Raw genomic sequence first — 17,577 nt, forward strand, 5'->3', positions numbered from 1 at the left:
GATATTAAAAAAAAATGATAACTAGATATAATAATAAGATCATATCATCAGTATGAGTTCACTGAATTAATATGCGGTATAACTATCCCCAACCCTACCCACCACCTGTTACATAAGATTTCAGCTGGAGCAGTGGAATAAGAGTTCCGGCATCTTTACATATTAGGGTTACATTTAATCACAAAACACAGCTCCATAGCTATTGAACTGATACAAATGATCAAAATTATTGAACTTAATTCAATTTATTTCTATTAGGTCACAGTCAGTTCTGAAAGAGTAGGCTAACAAGCTATATTGTTATTGTTTCTGTGCTTGTAAAGCAGTTTTATCTATAGCCTAACTGGGTGAAGCGATTTGGACATCTTCGCATATTGTCCATTAGGCATAATAGTGCAGGCTACATATTCCCACGCCTTCTGTCATGGTTCATTTACTTAGCCTACTTAACGCATGACCGTTACTGTTCTCTCGTTTTGAGTTGAATATTTCCGACAGCCCCCGAAGGCATCCAGGGAGCTGCCATACCACAGGTGCTCCAAAAAAAACGTGGCTTATAAATGCTTCAACACAGGTTATTAATTTTGCAAAAAGTCATTATAACAATTTACATAATCAGATGAATAATCGCAAAATTTGGCACTGATATCCGACTACCACAACCCGTTGGTGGCAATAGGGTTTTCATAACACATGTATTGTGTTTAATTAAAACTGAGCTACATGGAAATAGGCTATGGAATCCTAAATCTTATTTAAATGAAGCTCCCATGCTATAATAGCATGTACGCTTCATTTAAATAGGCAATGTTCAAGTTGATATATTAGTTCGGGGGCCTGGCCATAATGTTTAAGATGGTCATGCAGTATGTAGCCTACTATGGCCTATGCACATTATGTTGCAGCAGGGCAGACTTTTAGATATTGGGACATGATGAAGTTATTTCACTCTTTTTTTTTCTTCTTTTTTTTAATTTTTATTTCATTTTAAGTAGCAACTTGTGTAAAATTACCTTATTCTAGTGCCAGAGTTTTACCAATCGTATTTATACTATTGTTCAGTACTGTGAAATAGTTCATCTAACCATTAATGCCAAACATGTTTTATTTAGCCTTTTCTTAGCTTATTAAAATGTTTTGAAGGAATTTTATTCAGGCAGACAAAAACAGTCCCGGGGTCCTTGAGTACTGCATGACGTCGCCAAGCCTCCCTCGCTCCTCGGTGTGGAAAACGTGGAGGACTTTTTCTGGTGTGTTGTGGATTTCCCATCGAAATAACTTTAGTAAGTTTTGTCATCACACGCTTGTAGCAGCTGTAGCTATCGAATACTTTTGGTTGACATTGTGTGCTTGTTTCTTTACGAATATCTTTGAGAATCGTCCATAAAAACTATCAATTTAGCCTCTCATGCTAGCTGTCCGATACTGAATGGTGAGCTGATGCTAGCAGCGTTAACTGTAGCCTGGCCGGCATCTTTTTCAATGACCTAACAGTCTTTTATAGCTGACTTTTTGATTCGGAGTGTGAACAAAAACCCATAGTGTTATAACATTTACCTGCTGTTAGAAATAAGTTACACAGTGCTCGCCACTTTTTAACGTTGGCTATAATCTAGCAGTCTTGTTACTGTCAAAGCTATACCTGTTAATGTGTTATGTTTTTGTGTCCAGAAATTACAAAAGTCCACTGACATACAAGTCCTGTCAAGTTGGCAAGAATGGAGTACATGCAAGCTCCTGCCACAAGCAGCCAGGGGAATATGTAAGTGAACAAATATAAATTTAGTTTTATGGTGTTTTATTATTGCTTGTCAATTGTATCGTACTCTGGAAACAGTTTTTAACTCCCTATTAATTGTAGCACTTTGAGATTTCTTTTTGAAATGTAAAGGGCATTATAAATAACATTTATTATTATTATTATTATTATTATTGTAAATGGTATTTATGCCCTCGAATCTGTTGTATTGTGTAAGGCCTGTCACAAGGAGACTGTGTGAATTTATGTTTCACTAGCAAAACACATCCTTAGCTATTAATATTGATTGCTCTGTAGTAGGCCAGTTTATATAATGGCACAACCAAATGGTGTGTGCATTAAAGATAAAAAGCTCACAAAAAGAAATGTTTGCCTTATTTACAGATGGATTAAAGCACACACTCCTTCGTATGTTGTGGTTACAAAGACTGGCATGCTATTTCAGTACAGAGTCATTCATTTGGGTAGACTAGATCTGGTAATTTATTGTAGTAAACACTTGGCCATTTTTTGTTTTTCATATTGCATATAAGATCCTCGTATTTCAGTTGAAAGTGCTGGTTATTGGGTAACAATCAGCAGTTGATTGTTGCACAGCAGTGGAATTACAAGTTATAAAGCACAGAACCAGGGACTGCACACTGAGACACAATATCCCTAATCTAGCAGATGAATTTGGACAGGTTGTTGTTTGCATGTTAGTTGTCTCCAAGCTTCCCATTGGGTAACACAGCAACTGGGAGGAGTTTGCAGAACAGTCTGGGATTTCAACATTTAGATGTCTATGGTTTTTTCAAAATTACATTGTGCTCTAGGTCAAGAGCAATGTCATTTTGACAAAACCATACAAAATCTAAATGTTCATTGGTATGATTCATGATCTCATGTCAAATGGAGCTGTCTAACTGTTGCATAGCATCTTAAAATAATCCGAAACCTGTGCCTTTTACAAAGATGGAAGAAAATGCAATAAAATGAACTGTATGCCTCAGGAACTGGTCAGCAGTAATGCAGTGTTTGTTAACTTTATGAATGATCTAAAACTCCCACAACATATTTCCTTAATTTGACCCAGAGGTATTATGCCATTGTCCATGTCTAAAAAACCAATTCTGCCATGTCATTTGTTTATGTCACAGAGTTGTACCAATGTTGCCTCTCTCCTCCCCAGCCTGTGCTGTACATGTGGGGTCCCCATTCCTCCCAACCCAGCCAACATGTGTGTAGCCTGCCTGCGAACTCAGGTAGACATCTCAGAGGGAATCCCCAAGCAAGTCACGGTGCACTTCTGCAAGCAGTGTGAAAGGTTTGTTCCACGCTTTTTGCTCCTCTTAACTTTTTTTTTTTTTTTACAGCATGATACACATAGTATCATTGTTTCTCTGTAGGAAACATTTAGATAAGGTTATCTTGAGATTTATAAGGCAGGGGTAAGTTGAGGCTTGAATGTACATCTTCTTTTACTCAGGTACTTGCAGCCTCCGGCCAGCTGGGTGACGTGTGCGCTGGAGTCCAGGGAGCTGCTGACCCTTTGTCTGAAAAAAATTAAGAGCTCGATGACCAAAGTAAGTACGATTCTTACTAATATTCAACAGACAATGGCATATTTTCTTGTTTCAGTTCCATCTTGTTATTGAGCCTACTTGATTTTGAATGTATTATTTTCAATATCAGATTGTGAAAGAAGTCAGTTTAGTATTTTTTTTATGGGGTCTTGTAGAGAAAACGGCTTACACACATGTAGTGACTCTTTTTAGTGTAGTCTTATAATATAATGCTGCCTGATACAAAATCAGAAACGACGGCCTCAGAAATAACTATAAAAGTGCATTAACATTCTTTTAGCACAGTTCATACAACATTTTTTATTGAACTTTATAGTATACTTTGCCGGTCATGGATTGCATTATGATAATATTGTGTCCACATGCACGTGTCTAACTTTTCATTATGATCGTGTTCACCGCAGTACTCAAGGCTCACGTTACTTTAACATCTCTCTCCTCACAGGTGCGTCTCATTGATGCTGGCTTCCTGTGGACAGAGCCACACTCCAAAAGGATTAAGATGAAATTGACCATTCAGAAAGAGGTGAGAACACAGTGTTAGGGGTAAGTGTAAGATAGTGATATTCCAACTAACGGAGGAAAAGATGGACAACGGGTTTTTCATCTAAAGGTTACCTGGGTTCTTTTTTTTTTTTTTGTGGCTGTCATTTCATCCTGTTGACCTTTTAGTGAGAACCCGAGTTCTTTTGCTTTTTAAGGCCAACTCTTTTGTTTGTGCTGTCTGTATAATTCAGTCTCCAGATCCCACTGGTCAGATGTAGCAACATGGAACCATTTCATGGGTTTTTTCCCCCGAAGTGAATGACAGAGAGAGTTTTTGTCACTGTTTGCCATGCAGTCAATGCATGTGGTGTAAGTTGTTGCTGTTTTTACCTCCTCCAGGTGATGAATGGCGCTATCCTACAGCAGGTGTTTGTGGTCGAGTTTGTCATCCAGTACCAGATGTGCGACGATTGCCACCGTGTGGAAGCTAAAGACTTCTGGAAGGCCGTGGTTCAAGTTAGGCAGAAGGTAAGGAGTCTGTGATTTAATGACACACCCTACAAATAAATAGGTTTTCTCAGTATGGTTATCTACTGGTATGTTTGACTTGAACTCTACTAACGTTGTCAACCTTTTAAAAAAATATACTTTTTAAAACATGCTTAATTTAACATGTTTATTGATAAGGTGAAACATAAAAACTGTTTTATTTTGCCAAAGGGTATATTCTGGGAATGTGGTTGTCAGTGTTGCAAAAGGGCTTGAAAAGTAAATTGATACTGAAAGGCTACAAAAGCGGAAAAAACCCATTTTACAGGAATGTTAGGGAATTGCTTGTTTGCTTCTGCACCCCTTAATCATGACCCTGTTTTTCACTCCCATTACAATTTGTTTGTTTTGGTTTCTCTCATTTTAGCATTTTAAGTGTTCCCCGTTTACTCTTTCTTGTCACAATCCTGTTATTTTGTGTTAATTTTGTAATTGCATTTTCAAGGCTGAAGCTGTGTCTGTGAGGTTTTATGTAAAATAAACCTACTGCTCTTGGTATAGGGCAAGATAAACAACACTTAATCCTAGGAATGACCTTTTTCCTTTTTATGACTGATGTGTGGAGGTAAACCTGGCTTAGCCACAGTGTTACAGAGACCAGAGATTTATAAAATGATTACTCAGGAACAAGCGTCAGCCAAGATACCCTTGGTTGACTTGACGACTTCTGCAGCTAACTCTCAATAAAGTCACTTCTCTTCACTGAAAAGCTTTTACCATGAAGCAGCTATACAGGAAGTTAGGAATTGGCGGGATACAAAATCATGAACGGTCTACTTGTTCTCACTTGTTTCCCAGCAGTGTTTTGCACGCAGAGCACGTCTTCCCAGCTGCACTTTTTATAGATATTTATCATTGGTTTTTTTTTAAAGGTTGAATAGATATGAATCTCTGGATGATGCTGAAAAATGTGTTTATTTTTACAGACCGTTCATAAAAAGACATTCTACTATCTAGAGCAGCTGATTCTCAAGCACAAACTCCACCAGAATGCCCTCAACATCAAAGAAATCAATGGTAAGTCAATGGCATATGGATTCAATTATTTTATTTTTGCATGTTTGATAGTATACACATCTTTAAAAGGAGGGGTCTGCTATATTCCTCAGCGCCTCTAACCCAATTACACTGAAAAGTGGGTCCCTTGTCTGATCCGTCATCGGCGTAACTAATGTGGATTTGAACCGAGCTGAACATAATGATGCGTCAAGTGTTAATTACCTCGTACCACGCAGCAAGCCATGCATGCATATCACTGGCCCCAACCAGTCCACACGGCTGTCCTCGTGTGGGCCTCAGGAGGGCATGCGTTGTGCCTCTAATCAGTGTGTAATCAGAGCAGGCATGGCATACCAGATTCCTACAATGCAAGCTTGAATTATACCCTATGTAAAGATGCTAACTTCTACATCATACACACACACAGGCACAAATGCAATGTGCTGGGTGGGTATGCCTAGAAGCAGCTCTCTGTGCTCTTTGACAGGACAGGGTGATGTGGAGTTTTGTCTGGTTGTGTACTTTCCATCCTCTCCATATCTCGGCAGGACTTAAAAGCTCTATGAAGGCTACAACATGTGGCTGCCATATTTTCTCCCATCTTCATCGGCTCTCGTGTGTGTTGTATGCAATGCATATGTGCTCTGCAGTGGGGCTGACCCGTGAAGCACACCTGTGATTCATTTGTTGGTGGTGGTGTTTGATGGTATTTCTCTCCTCTGTCAGATGGGATTGATTTCTACTATGGCTCCAAGCAGCACGCTCAGAAGATGGTCGACTTCCTCCAGTGCACCGTGCCCTGCAGGTGAGCAACGCCTCAGTCTGTGTCTCTGAAAACATCATCCACATGAGGCTCGGTATTAAAACAACAACACAACTTTTATTTAAATGCTGATCAGAGGGTTAAAACTGATTATGACTGCCTACTTTCAGTCTTCATCCAACACTCCAGACATTTATGAGCAAATATGTCAATGTCACAGAAAGTAATATGCTACTAGGCGTTTAGCAAAATGTGGGTTAAAGTATAAAATGTCCTAATGAAAGAAATGCATGGACAAAGAATACAGCTCTGTTAACAAACAATACGGGTGGGGGGGGAATGGATTCTGAGATGCATTGTGATTTTTTTTCTAGAACAATTCGATAATCTATTTTGATAAGATAATAATCAATTATTTAAAATAAAATACTGTCTCTAGACATGTACAAATCAGAAAGGAGGATGGGATACATGGACAAAAACTTAAAGTTTAGGCAAGAGTCCAGAAAACCCCCACAAAAATGGCCAAAAGGAAAAAAACAAGTTGTGTGTGTATGTATATGTGTGTGTGTGTGTGTGTGTGTGTGTGTGTGTGTGTGTGTGTGTGTGTGTGTGTATACATACATACATAATTAGTCAGAACACAAAGGTTGTACATCTACTTTATCACTTTCTATCCAACCATCTCATGTTTCATGTTCTAAGAAGCCGATTCTCCACCTTTAAACGTGACTGAGTCTCTGACATGGAAGATCACTGAGAGAAGTTCACTTGTCACAAGCATGTTTAAGGCTTAAGCCTTGAACGACAACAAAATAAAACCCGCTGTAGACAAAACATTTCCTAAAAAACTTGTGTGTGACAAATTATGTAAAAAATCGAACAAACTCAGATTTATTTGTATTTTGTATACTGTTTTTAAAACCATGCATGGAAATGTACCAAATTGTTGCATCGAGATGCATTGATAATGGGTTTAGAATTGGATCGTTGGCCTCTAAATGGAATCATGAGGTGCCCAGAGAGTCCCACCCCTAACAAACAATATTCATAATTTCTTTTTATCAGTGTGCTTCTATCAATGTATGTTTATAATTGGCAAAACCTGTCAAGCGTTTCATAATCAGTCATTTAGATGTTGTCATGACATGTGTGCTCATTATCGTTTAGCATTCAGTCCCTTTCATTATGATTTGTCCAACTGGGACAACGTGAACTCTGCTTTTTTTCTGGAGGAAGTCTGATGATGATGATGATGATAATAATAATAAACACTTTCTTTTCTTTTTTTAAGGTCAAAGACATCCCAGCGCCTCATCTCTCATGACATCCATTCAAACACGTACAACTATAAGAGCACCTACTCTATGGAAATCGTACCTGTCTGCAAGGTATACAGCTCTGGATTTGGTTTTACTTTAAGTTTGTTTTTATTTTACTCAAATAATCCACCGTGGGAGACACATCCATGTTGATTCAGCACCTCAGACAAGCCAGAGCAGGCATGTTTCTTTATGTATCACCTCTGGGGTATCAATTTTTTTGTTTAAACAAATGGTGTGTCAGAAAGCTGTCTCGGGATCTGCTTATATGCAGATTAAAACCTGAGGCTGGCCAATAATCTTTCATGTTATATTTGTCCTTGAAAGTGCATATAAATTAAACTTAATACCGTTTACATTAAAACTAAGGTAGGGATGGAGATTCTTGGCAGGTGTTTAGTCGTTACTTTTAATAGTTGCTTTATCTCATTTGACATTTAGCTTTAGTTCTGTGCTTATAACAATACATAGACTTGGGTGTGATTTATTTATTTATTTATTTTTTTAAATAGCATGTTTGAATGATAGGTGCCATTTGGGGTATTTTCAATGAATGAAAACAGGAATCGGATTACTGCTTTGTTTGTTTTGCCATCAAGAGATATCAACATCCTTAATTGGATTATAGTGGTAAATCTTTAGACTATATTCCAAGCCTTTATTTTAAAATTAAATTTTTTTTTTTTAAATCTCAGCTGTTGGATAACAAAGGCTTTTTTCCGCACACATTGGAAACTTCTAAAGCAAGTCCAAAGTCTGTTTGCCTTTCCTTCTACCTCAGTCTGACCATGGGTTGTCCAATTTTGTCTGGTTGCCAGGACAACGTAGTGTGCCTTTCCCCACGGCTGGCGCAGAGTTTGGGGAACATGGGTCAAGTGTGTGTGTGCGTCCGTGTCACCAGCACCATCCACCTCATCGATCCCAACACCCTGCAGAGTGAGTATTTCTACTGTGGACAGCTGAGTCTTAACAGGCCCAGCTGACACCACAGTCCAATAATGCTGGGACGATGTTCTTTTGTCCTTATCCGATTCTTTCATGATACGTGGCTTTTGATTTTTTTTTTGTTTATCAGTTTTCAATTATTGTGATAGATAAAGAGGCTTTTTGAACGCCTCACTTTAGCTGTTGATTTTTCCGGTCGCTGCCATCTCGCCAGTGAAAAAGAGTTTGTGTACACAATGTTCTCAATGCTCGAGTTCATGTATAGAGCCCCTGGGGATGCTTGAGCAAAGTTTCAGTGTTTGTAGTGTTATAAAAATAGTGATTTAGATGTGATCATAGATGTGCCCCTAGCACCCCCATTCCAAAAGACCATTTGACCCAAAACAACCGACAGCCAAAAGCTCAAGAAATTGAGTTTACTCTTACACAAGTTGCATATGATCATTTTTTGCTTTGTAACTGACTTGTAACAGTTTTTAAATGATTATCAAAGTATTTTCCTATTTCTGGTGATTGAAAAGTTACTAATTATTTCAGCTCTATAGTAATTACGGTCTTTGTAATGTTGTGTGTTATATGATTGACACTTTAGCATAGTCATGCATTTGTGGCTTTGCGGGTAGAACAAACATCATAAGCATGTCCTTTTGTTACCATGGCGATACAACTGAGTCATTGCTTGAGTGAAACCCTTCAGTGCTGCACTAAGCTGACCCCGGTCTGCTGACCACATGTTCATTACAGTCGTCTAACTCAACTGCTTCCCTCTGCTCGCCGTCACGGCACAGCACGAGACACGCTCACAAAAAAGAAAAGATTTTTTTTTTTTTTACGTGCTGTTCTAGCCAAGTCAGCTCACGTGGAGGGATTTATAATTGATACATAAATGCTGACAAATGATGGGCGACAACAAGCGATGATGTGTTTCCTCTGTATCTGGTGTAATCACGTACTGTATTATGTGATAGGCCGAGGCGCTCCTCAACTGAATTCTGACGTTATGTAAGCATCCCACACGTTTTTAATTACTCTTCAAAGAGCAGGCTATTTTTGTTGCAGAACGTTTTTCGAGCCGGCTGAGAAGCTGAAACGGCCTCAAGGCAGAGCTCTGTTCGGCACATTTTGGCTGCAGTAGGCAATTAACTTCATATTGAAAATATTTGTATTGCTGTTTTTCTGCTTCAGTTTACTTGAATTATACACAAGAACAGTGTCTGGATTATTTGGAATGTGTACACAACAGTGTTCCCAACAGTGTTGTAGAAAAACACTGACAGATAAATCTTACTTTTGCACTCATGTGGCTTGTTGGAGTATGTTGGAGTCTGAAAAACCATCAAATCTATCAAGAATGACAGTTCAGTTAAGGAAATGCTGTCTGTAAAATGTGTGCTTTATCCAATTTCTCAAGTATATATGAGTAAAAATGGTATATAATTTTTTTTTTACATTTTAGGCTATCTGCTCTAATGACTAGTCTTATCCAAGTAGAACTGTAAGTAATAAATACCTAAATAATCTCTTTAACTCATTAGTTGCTGAAGTGGATGGGAGCACATATTGGCGTTACCCCTTCAATAGTCTCTGTAACCGACGGCAACTGGAGGAGTTCATCGTTATGGACACCGACATCATCAGAAACCAGAAGCTGGGTGCTGGGGCCGGCATGAGGTCCAATAAGGTGAGGGTGTGTTTGTGTGTGTGTAGTTGTTGCAGAACAGATTGCATTATGAGGGGAACATTGCTTTGCTCTTGGAAGCAAAATCAATAGCGAAGCATTGCTTATCCCTGATCCTGTATGCGGGATTCAAGCCAAAATAACGGGACCGCACAGGTGTGTTAGTTTCGATGTGAGGTTTGTAGAGACACTGTTTGCTCTCTCTTTACATGCATATTAATGCAACTGTCCAAACAAACTGGAGGGAAAGAACAAGGGTGTTTCAACGGCTTGAGACTAAATTTAGTGTGTGTCCGTGTGTGTGTGTGTCACAGCACACCCTTGCTGAAGTGTGGGTCCAGAAAACATCAGAGATGAACACCAGTCAGCAGTATCACTGCCGTACGTTCCTGGGCCACCTGCTCAACATCGGAGACCTGGTGCTGGGGTGAGTATGAGGGATAGACGAGAAGAGGCTGGTCAGGTTGGCAGTAAAGACTGACTGCAGGCTGTACACTCGACACTTTATGGCACATTTACTTCTCACACTACAGATTTGACTTTGCCAATTCCAACGTCAATGACGAGTACCTGAATAAGATGAACCCTCACCACGTTCCTGATGTGGTAAGACTCAACTCCTCAGTGAATAAACCTGGGCTTCCTTGATCCCTCTAAGCAGCTGTTGTCGACTTAATTACCACTGTCCTCTAGTGGCAATATAAAATACTGTCTGGGGATGTGATCGCGTCCTTGGACAAAATACTACATTCAGGCATAGCACCACATAGAGAAAAGTATGGAGACAATCTGCTGTGGTGTTTTAATTGTACAACCTCCATGTGGACCCTCGAAGGTGCTGATCAAGAAGAGCTACGACCGCAGCAGGAGGGCGAAGCGCAGGAACTGGAAACTGCAGGAGATGGAGAGAGAGCGAGAAGGCACGGACACAGATGATGAGAGGTAGGAGAGTAATGTGGAGTTTCTGAGTTCTGTGGCTGAATTAAAGCTTCAAGAATTGGAAATGTTATTCAGCTCTTGTGTTTAACTGGTCGTTTTCAGACTAGGGACATTATTTAGTAAAAATAAAGAATTTACTAAAACAACTGGGCACAGTAGGTTTTAGCAAACATTACTCAAACTGGAGAAAATACTGCATTCATTGGGGACTAATTCCAGGCTTAGGGTGCATATGTGGTGCCCTAGTGAGTATTTACAGCAGCAGAACGGTGTCTGTTGGCTCAATTAAAATTACAGTGCCCATGGTCCTCATGATTAAAACACATGGCATTTTACATTGTGGCTCATTTATGTGTTCAACAATGGAGATCAGTGGCACAAAGGATGGCAACACATGTTAGTCAGATCAAATCATGGTGGTTTTGGTCTTTTCATGGAACAATGAGAAAAATGTAGAATATCCCCAGATTTGCCCTTAAATGCAAGAGTGCTTGGAGGAGTTCTTGTAAAACATTCGTACAAAAAATAGGTGAATGCATTTAACGTAGCCAACCCATTCAACCCTGTAACACCTTTGCCTTAGGGAATAACTCCCTGAATAATCAAACGTTTTATCTCTAAGTCCATTTTCAGCCTATGAGGAATTTCTTAGTTTGTTTTGGCGCAAATGTCCCCCCTCACATCAAAAAGGATATATATATCATATCTTGTATATTTAGTGAATAGTTTGAAAATGTGCCAAGAATGCTAAGTATCCTGTTTAATATTTTCTCTGTAACGTGCCACCACATTGGTTTTCCTTTTAACTTGCTTTTCTGTCTTTAGACAATACCAGGACTTCCTGGAGGACTTGGAAGAGGATGAGGCTCTGAGGAAGAATGTTAACATCTACAGAGGTGAGCAGCTGGGCCCTGCAGACTTTTCACTGCACCAGTATCCTCAGACACTTCAGCCCTTCTGTTTGTTTCCATTGTTGCAGCTTGAATAGTTGAGATGTGACTCATTTGCTGGCTGCTTAACAGTCAACAGATCGAATGTAAGTTTATATATAGATGATGTGTTGGATGGACAGTTAATAAATAGACCTTGATTTTTGGAATTTCAGATGCGTCAAAGATTCCAGTGGAGAGCGACACTGATGATGACGGAGCACCACGCGTGTCCCTGATGGAGATGCTGGAGGAGCTCAGCCTAACCGATGCGACAGGAGAAGAGGGGGCCGAGATGATGACGGACTAGCCGGTCGGCATCCTGCCCGTGTGACACTGACCGCCGATCTGTCAAAAACAGGTCCACCGATGACACAGTTACACACAGAGCTGAACTGACAGCAGATTGAAGACTGATTGAACCACTGACAAATAATGTTTCACACAGAAACAGTCCACAGTTCATCGGACTGTGATGTAATCACTCATTACAGTTATTCCTGTCTGGGTTTAATTAGTGCCACACAAATATGCTTCCAAAGTACTCTTTTCTCCCTTTGGCATGTAACATTTTGGAGTTATTTGAAGATGAAGTGCATCTATTTCACTATATCAAAATAAAAAATTGTCCTATACTTTTCCGAGATTTTTTCTGTTTGGGGATTAAAGGAGATTAGCTAGGTCCCTAATCCATACTACATACTAATTATATACAATATGTACTCAGATGGCAATACAACTGCCACTTTGGAAAGCTACTTCCAATTAAACCAAAGAAAAGTATTTTTTTTGAAGATGTAATACTTGTTTTGATTTTGTTTGTATCTTTTTTTTTATTTATTTTTTTACAGTTTTGTGATATAATTAAGTACCTTCTTATTTAAAAAAAAGCTTCTGAGTTCACTCTGCAAATTTATTTTGCCAACTATGAGCATCTGGCAAAAGAAATGTGAGTAGTGTGCACAAACAGCACACTCAAAAGACAAAACATACCTTCTGCTTTGAGTATACTTTATGTTCAGCATGAAAACACCACATATTCAAAGAAGTACTTTTCTGGACATATCCACTAGAGAGAGCTGTGGGCCACTAACAAAACAGATCTAATGCATTCAAATAGCCACACCTGTGGTAAGCCCGGCCAAGCCTGTTAATGGCATTATTTGGCTACCATTGGCATTATATAAATACCAACCTAGCTGCACCAGCTTTTCAGCGAAAGAGAGTGGTAAGTAATTGAAAACATTGTCAATTTTCTTTTATTTGTATATCTTGATTGTAATATGTACACGTATATAGCCTGTTAAAATAGATCAAATGCTAGGACTCAAAACACTGTCATGGACATTTTAATTTTATGGCAACATATGAAAAAGAGGAAGGGTATACTATATAAAACAGTTGCCTTAAAAAACCCTTAGGAATAGTTTAAGTTTAAGGAGCAGTTTACATTTAAGGAGCAAATGCTTCGGGTGATCCCTGATAATCTTAGGAATGTAAAACTATGAAAGATGCACACAGCAAGAGACACACTCACAAGAACAAAACAAAACAAAACTTAAGTTTTTCTATCACTAGGTTTGTTGCATGGCTGTGCAGACCTACCTGATATGAGGCTTTATGTAATCCAAGACCCCAGAGGAATGTGTGTATCACATTTCTGTGAGACATGGCTTGCGTTCTAACTTGAAGAGAAAGGAGGCGTCCTGGTCTTGTTTTTCACAAACCTGAGCTGGTGGAATGGTAAAAGGAAGTCAATGAGGTGAATCCCTTCTTGAGTGTTTTAGGTTTGTGATCTGGTTTTAATCCGATTTTATCACCATCTTTGCATTGGCATAAACTAGCTCTTTTGACCCATATGCTTTGCCTGTAGCCCCATTACCTAATTTCTACCATTACAGACTGACTTTCTCCTGGGATAAGACGACCAGTGGCATTTTTAATGAGCTTAGATTCCCAAAAGTTTCTGAGCTTTTAAGAAGGTTGGCATTCTGTTTTGAATACTGATTCCAAACTACTGTTTGGGGAGGCAGGTCAGGACTATGCAAAGACAGTTGATACAGTTACTACAAAGATGTTAACTTTCTACAACGGGGAAAGTGTTATTCAGGCATAGTGCCTGGGATTTTAAACCAGTCCTCATCCTTGTGACACAGACAAAATCGCAGTGTATCCATGCGTAACCAGTGCACCACGGCGGCGGCACTGCCCGTGTTTACACAACAGTAATGAATAGGGCTGTCAAGTCAAATGCAAGAATTGAGCAGGTCAGCAAACATTGCGCAGATAGGAGACAACATTTTCTTAACTGTGTCTTTATTGCCCTTGAACAAAAGAGACAACTTCTCAGCTTGCTTTAATTCATTTTTTATGTTGTCTATTTAAGGGTTCAGGGAATAGATACAAAGTTTATATATTTTGACTCTGCATATTAGGCTTTTAGTGGTTTTCCAAGACACGTTAAGAGTTGGATAACTCTGTGGTTGTTGCATAAAACGTTTTTGGATTCACACCTGAACACTTACACACCTCAGTCAGTTATCAATAATCAGTCTACTACCAAAATGCAGAAACATGTGTCTGCTAAATGTAGAAGGACATAAGAGCAGAGACTGATGTCTGATCCAAGAAGATATTTGCATTTCTTTTTGAAAGTGCCAGTTAGTTGTCAGTAGGACGCTGTGGTCCTATGAATGTTGCGTGCACTGCAGTGGTATCATAGAAACACTGCAAAATATTCTTATTATGAAATCCATCCTGCTGCAGGGCAGTGTCAGGCTGCAGCATGGTGAGACGGCTGTGTCACGGACTGGAGAAAGTTAAAGATGCTACACAAAGACTTTACATGGCTGAGTTAAAGCTGCACCTAAAAGCCTGACTCCTGAGCCTCAATTGTTTTTTTTTAGACCACATACACACACACACCTGCTATATGCGTTTTAGCCCTCGGTCACTCCACCTACATCTGAGTGTAAGCACTAGTAGTGGGTGTGGTGTCATTCTCATAGTCTATGAACTATATATAAAGGCTAGTGGCAAACTGCAGAGGCAGCTTTTTATTCAGACAAAGCAGCGGAGCAGCAGCAGCGGGTTGCGGGCTGTTGCCTGTAGCTTGTCCTGTAATTATCCCCATCAGTAGTAGATATCAGAGGATCTCACGTCAGCCGCTAAGGTGAGTCTCAGCATATGGATTTGGTTATAGCCTACACAATACAGACTACAGTGAGCGCTCAAGAGCTGATATGTCCCCTCTATAATATTCTTTCCACTAAACTGATGACTGAAGGAATGTATTATTGCTATGTGCAGAGCTTTATTCATTATACATGTATAGTATCTTTGCAAGGAGTTTAACTTGGCATAAAACATTAACATACGTTCTTTTGCATGTTTGCTGGCCAAATTCAGGTTCAAGGATGATGATCACCATCTAAATGCTTGTAACTTCAGTACACAGTCCAACTGTAGTATTTATGTCAAGGAATTATATTTGGTTACATCCTGCAGAGTAGACCGTAGATATAAAAAAAAAGAAACGATCCTGTTTTTTCAACGTCAGTAGGCCACACCTGCAAAGCAAGGTACCTTTATTTAAAGAGCAAATTACAGCAACAAGACCATTCAAAGTGCATTACATAAAACATAAAAAAACAAAGAGATAACACAAAAAAACTGAATAAGACAGGTATAAAATACAAGAATAAAAAGGTACAGTTCAGTGTAAGATTTAATAAAAGGAAGTGTCAAACAGAAAAGTTTTCAGCCTTAATTTAAAAAACTAAGCGCTGCAGAGGACCTGCAGATTCCTGGGAGTTTGTTCCAGATATGTAAACTGAACGCTGCTTCTCCATGTTTGGTTCTGATTCTGAAAGCAAAGCATGACCTGAGAGTTGAAGGTGGTTCATAATGTAGCAAAAGATCACAACTGTATTTTAGCCCAGAACCATCCAGTGATTTATAAACTAACTGTAGTATTTATTTATTAAAATCAATAATTTGAGGGACAGGATCCCAGTTTAAAGAACTGCAGCAAGGTGATCCACTATTTTCTACTTTCTAATTGATTTTCTTTGGGAGAAACTTGTAGTGCACCTGTTGAGCTGTGTGGCAGGATCTGGTATTGCCTGCAGCAATTATTGAAAGTGTCGTGGATTTTGCCATGTATGACTTCAAGGTGTCCAAGATGGTGATATAATAAAGGACCTTTATTTAAAGCAAAAGCTCCTAAGTTCACTCTGCAGAGATTGACTAAAGACATACTTATAGCATAGCACCCAGTACTTGTGATGGGCACAGCATAGTATGTCATCTGACAGCATATGTCATATATTATATAGTTTTTAATCAAATACGGTCTACATTAATTACAAACACCATAAGTCCTGCAAACAAAGCTTTAAAGTGTTCATATTATGCTTTGTGGCTTTTCCCCTTTCCTCTATAGTGTTATATATATTTTGTGCATGATATAGGCTTACAAAGTAAAAAAGCCGAAAGTCCACCCCAAAGGGCTTTACCATCCCCAACAGAAAACACTGCTCACTAACTACTCCAAACGGCGCTGTCTTACTCCAGCCTTATCTTCTGTGACATACGTGCATCACTTTGTAACACACATTATAATGCTCGCCTAGCTGCTAGCGTTGCACGCCCTCATACTCTGCTTCTGACTGGCTAGCAGTGCTTACCTAGCTACTGTGCATGTGCAACTCCCAACAAAGATGGAACAGAAGTGTGATGCCTCACTCTGGAGCTAAAACAGCGAGCTCAACACACAGGGTGAAAAGAGGAGCTGCAGCATTGTGCAGTACAACAAACACATGTTGTTTTTAAAAAGTTAAACCATGTAAACAGATTCCGATATAACTTCTAAATACAATTATTAACCTAAAAATTAACATAATATGAGCACTTTAAAACAAGCAAGTGTTATTTCATCATTGTTAAAGTGCATGTTTTGGCTTGTGCATGTAGAAAACTCTTCTCATTACCCTTCTCGCATAACATGAACGTAGCTCTTTGAAAGTGCCCCAGGTGTGTGGTAAGACGTGCATGTGTGCCAGGAAAATGAGTGAAGATGTTGGGACTCCTGGGTTTAATTTCATTGCTGTTTCTCTACCCACACAAATGAATCCAATAAGACCCCATGAGGCCTACTTGATTGCCCCCTCAGGGCTCTGCTGTTGGTTTGGGGGGGCTGGGTGTGCATCTGATTCCCTTTGACACCTTATTAATAAACACACAGCCCTAAGGACTATTTTTCCTCTTAGTTACACAGTTGTTTAGGATAATGTTAACACCGGCCAGACCATATCTTAATCTGAGTATTAGTCTTCATGATGGAAAAATGATAGTGGAAGTTGGAATCTTTTCAAAAAACGTAAATTCCTCTTGTTCAGGGTTGTGATGGCCACAGTCATGGCCATACAGCCAGCTTAAGAGCGGTAACCTCAAGCACTTATATTTTTCCTTAGGTTTAGTTGATATATTTTTGTGTATACATCTTCATTTGTTGCAATCATTTATTCAGTTACAAATAACTTACAGGACACTTGTTTTATTTTCCATGCATTATACTTTATTTGATTTAGAAGAAGTATCTTTTAGCAAGCGCACACTATTAGTTACTTTTGGATGGTCATA

General features: G+C 39.2%; 2 protein-coding genes across 4 annotated transcripts in view; both read left to right on the forward strand.

Annotated features, from left to right (window-relative positions):
* The first annotated feature begins 1,182 nt into the window (after positions 1–1,182).
* Positions 1,183–12,569, forward strand: nmd3 (NMD3 ribosome export adaptor). 3 transcript variants are annotated; one of them, XM_034867685.1, is made up of 17 exons: positions 1,183–1,283; positions 1,376–1,379; positions 1,672–1,762; positions 2,931–3,065; positions 3,228–3,324; positions 3,770–3,850; positions 4,210–4,338; positions 5,286–5,376; positions 6,085–6,163; positions 7,416–7,512; positions 8,262–8,379; positions 9,924–10,069; positions 10,381–10,493; positions 10,600–10,672; positions 10,902–11,008; positions 11,831–11,901; positions 12,111–12,569. In XM_034867685.1, the coding sequence occupies exons 3-17, from the start codon at positions 1,719–1,721 to the stop codon at positions 12,242–12,244; spliced, it is 1,515 nt and encodes a 504-aa protein (XP_034723576.1). In that variant the 5' UTR covers positions 1,183–1,283; positions 1,376–1,379; positions 1,672–1,718; the 3' UTR covers positions 12,245–12,569. The 3 variants fall into 3 exon arrangements, with proteins under 3 accessions (XP_034723576.1, XP_034723577.1, XP_034723578.1); XM_034867686.1 differs by lacking the exon at positions 1,376–1,379 and having other exon boundaries at positions 1,674–1,762; XM_034867687.1 differs by lacking the exon at positions 1,376–1,379 and having other exon boundaries at positions 1,234–1,250.
* A 2,429-nt stretch (positions 12,570–14,998) lies between these two features.
* Positions 14,999–17,577, forward strand: part of sptssb (serine palmitoyltransferase, small subunit B) — a 4,295-nt gene continuing 1,716 nt past the window's right edge. Inside the window, exon 1 of the mRNA XM_034867373.1 lies at positions 14,999–15,106. The gene's annotated coding sequence lies outside the window, so the exon portion shown is untranslated. The remainder of the gene's footprint in view (positions 15,107–17,577) is intronic.

This window comes from Etheostoma cragini, chromosome 3, assembly GCF_013103735.1.
Source record: "Etheostoma cragini isolate CJK2018 chromosome 3, CSU_Ecrag_1.0, whole genome shotgun sequence".
Lineage (NCBI taxonomy): Eukaryota > Metazoa > Chordata > Actinopteri > Perciformes > Percidae > Etheostoma > Etheostoma cragini.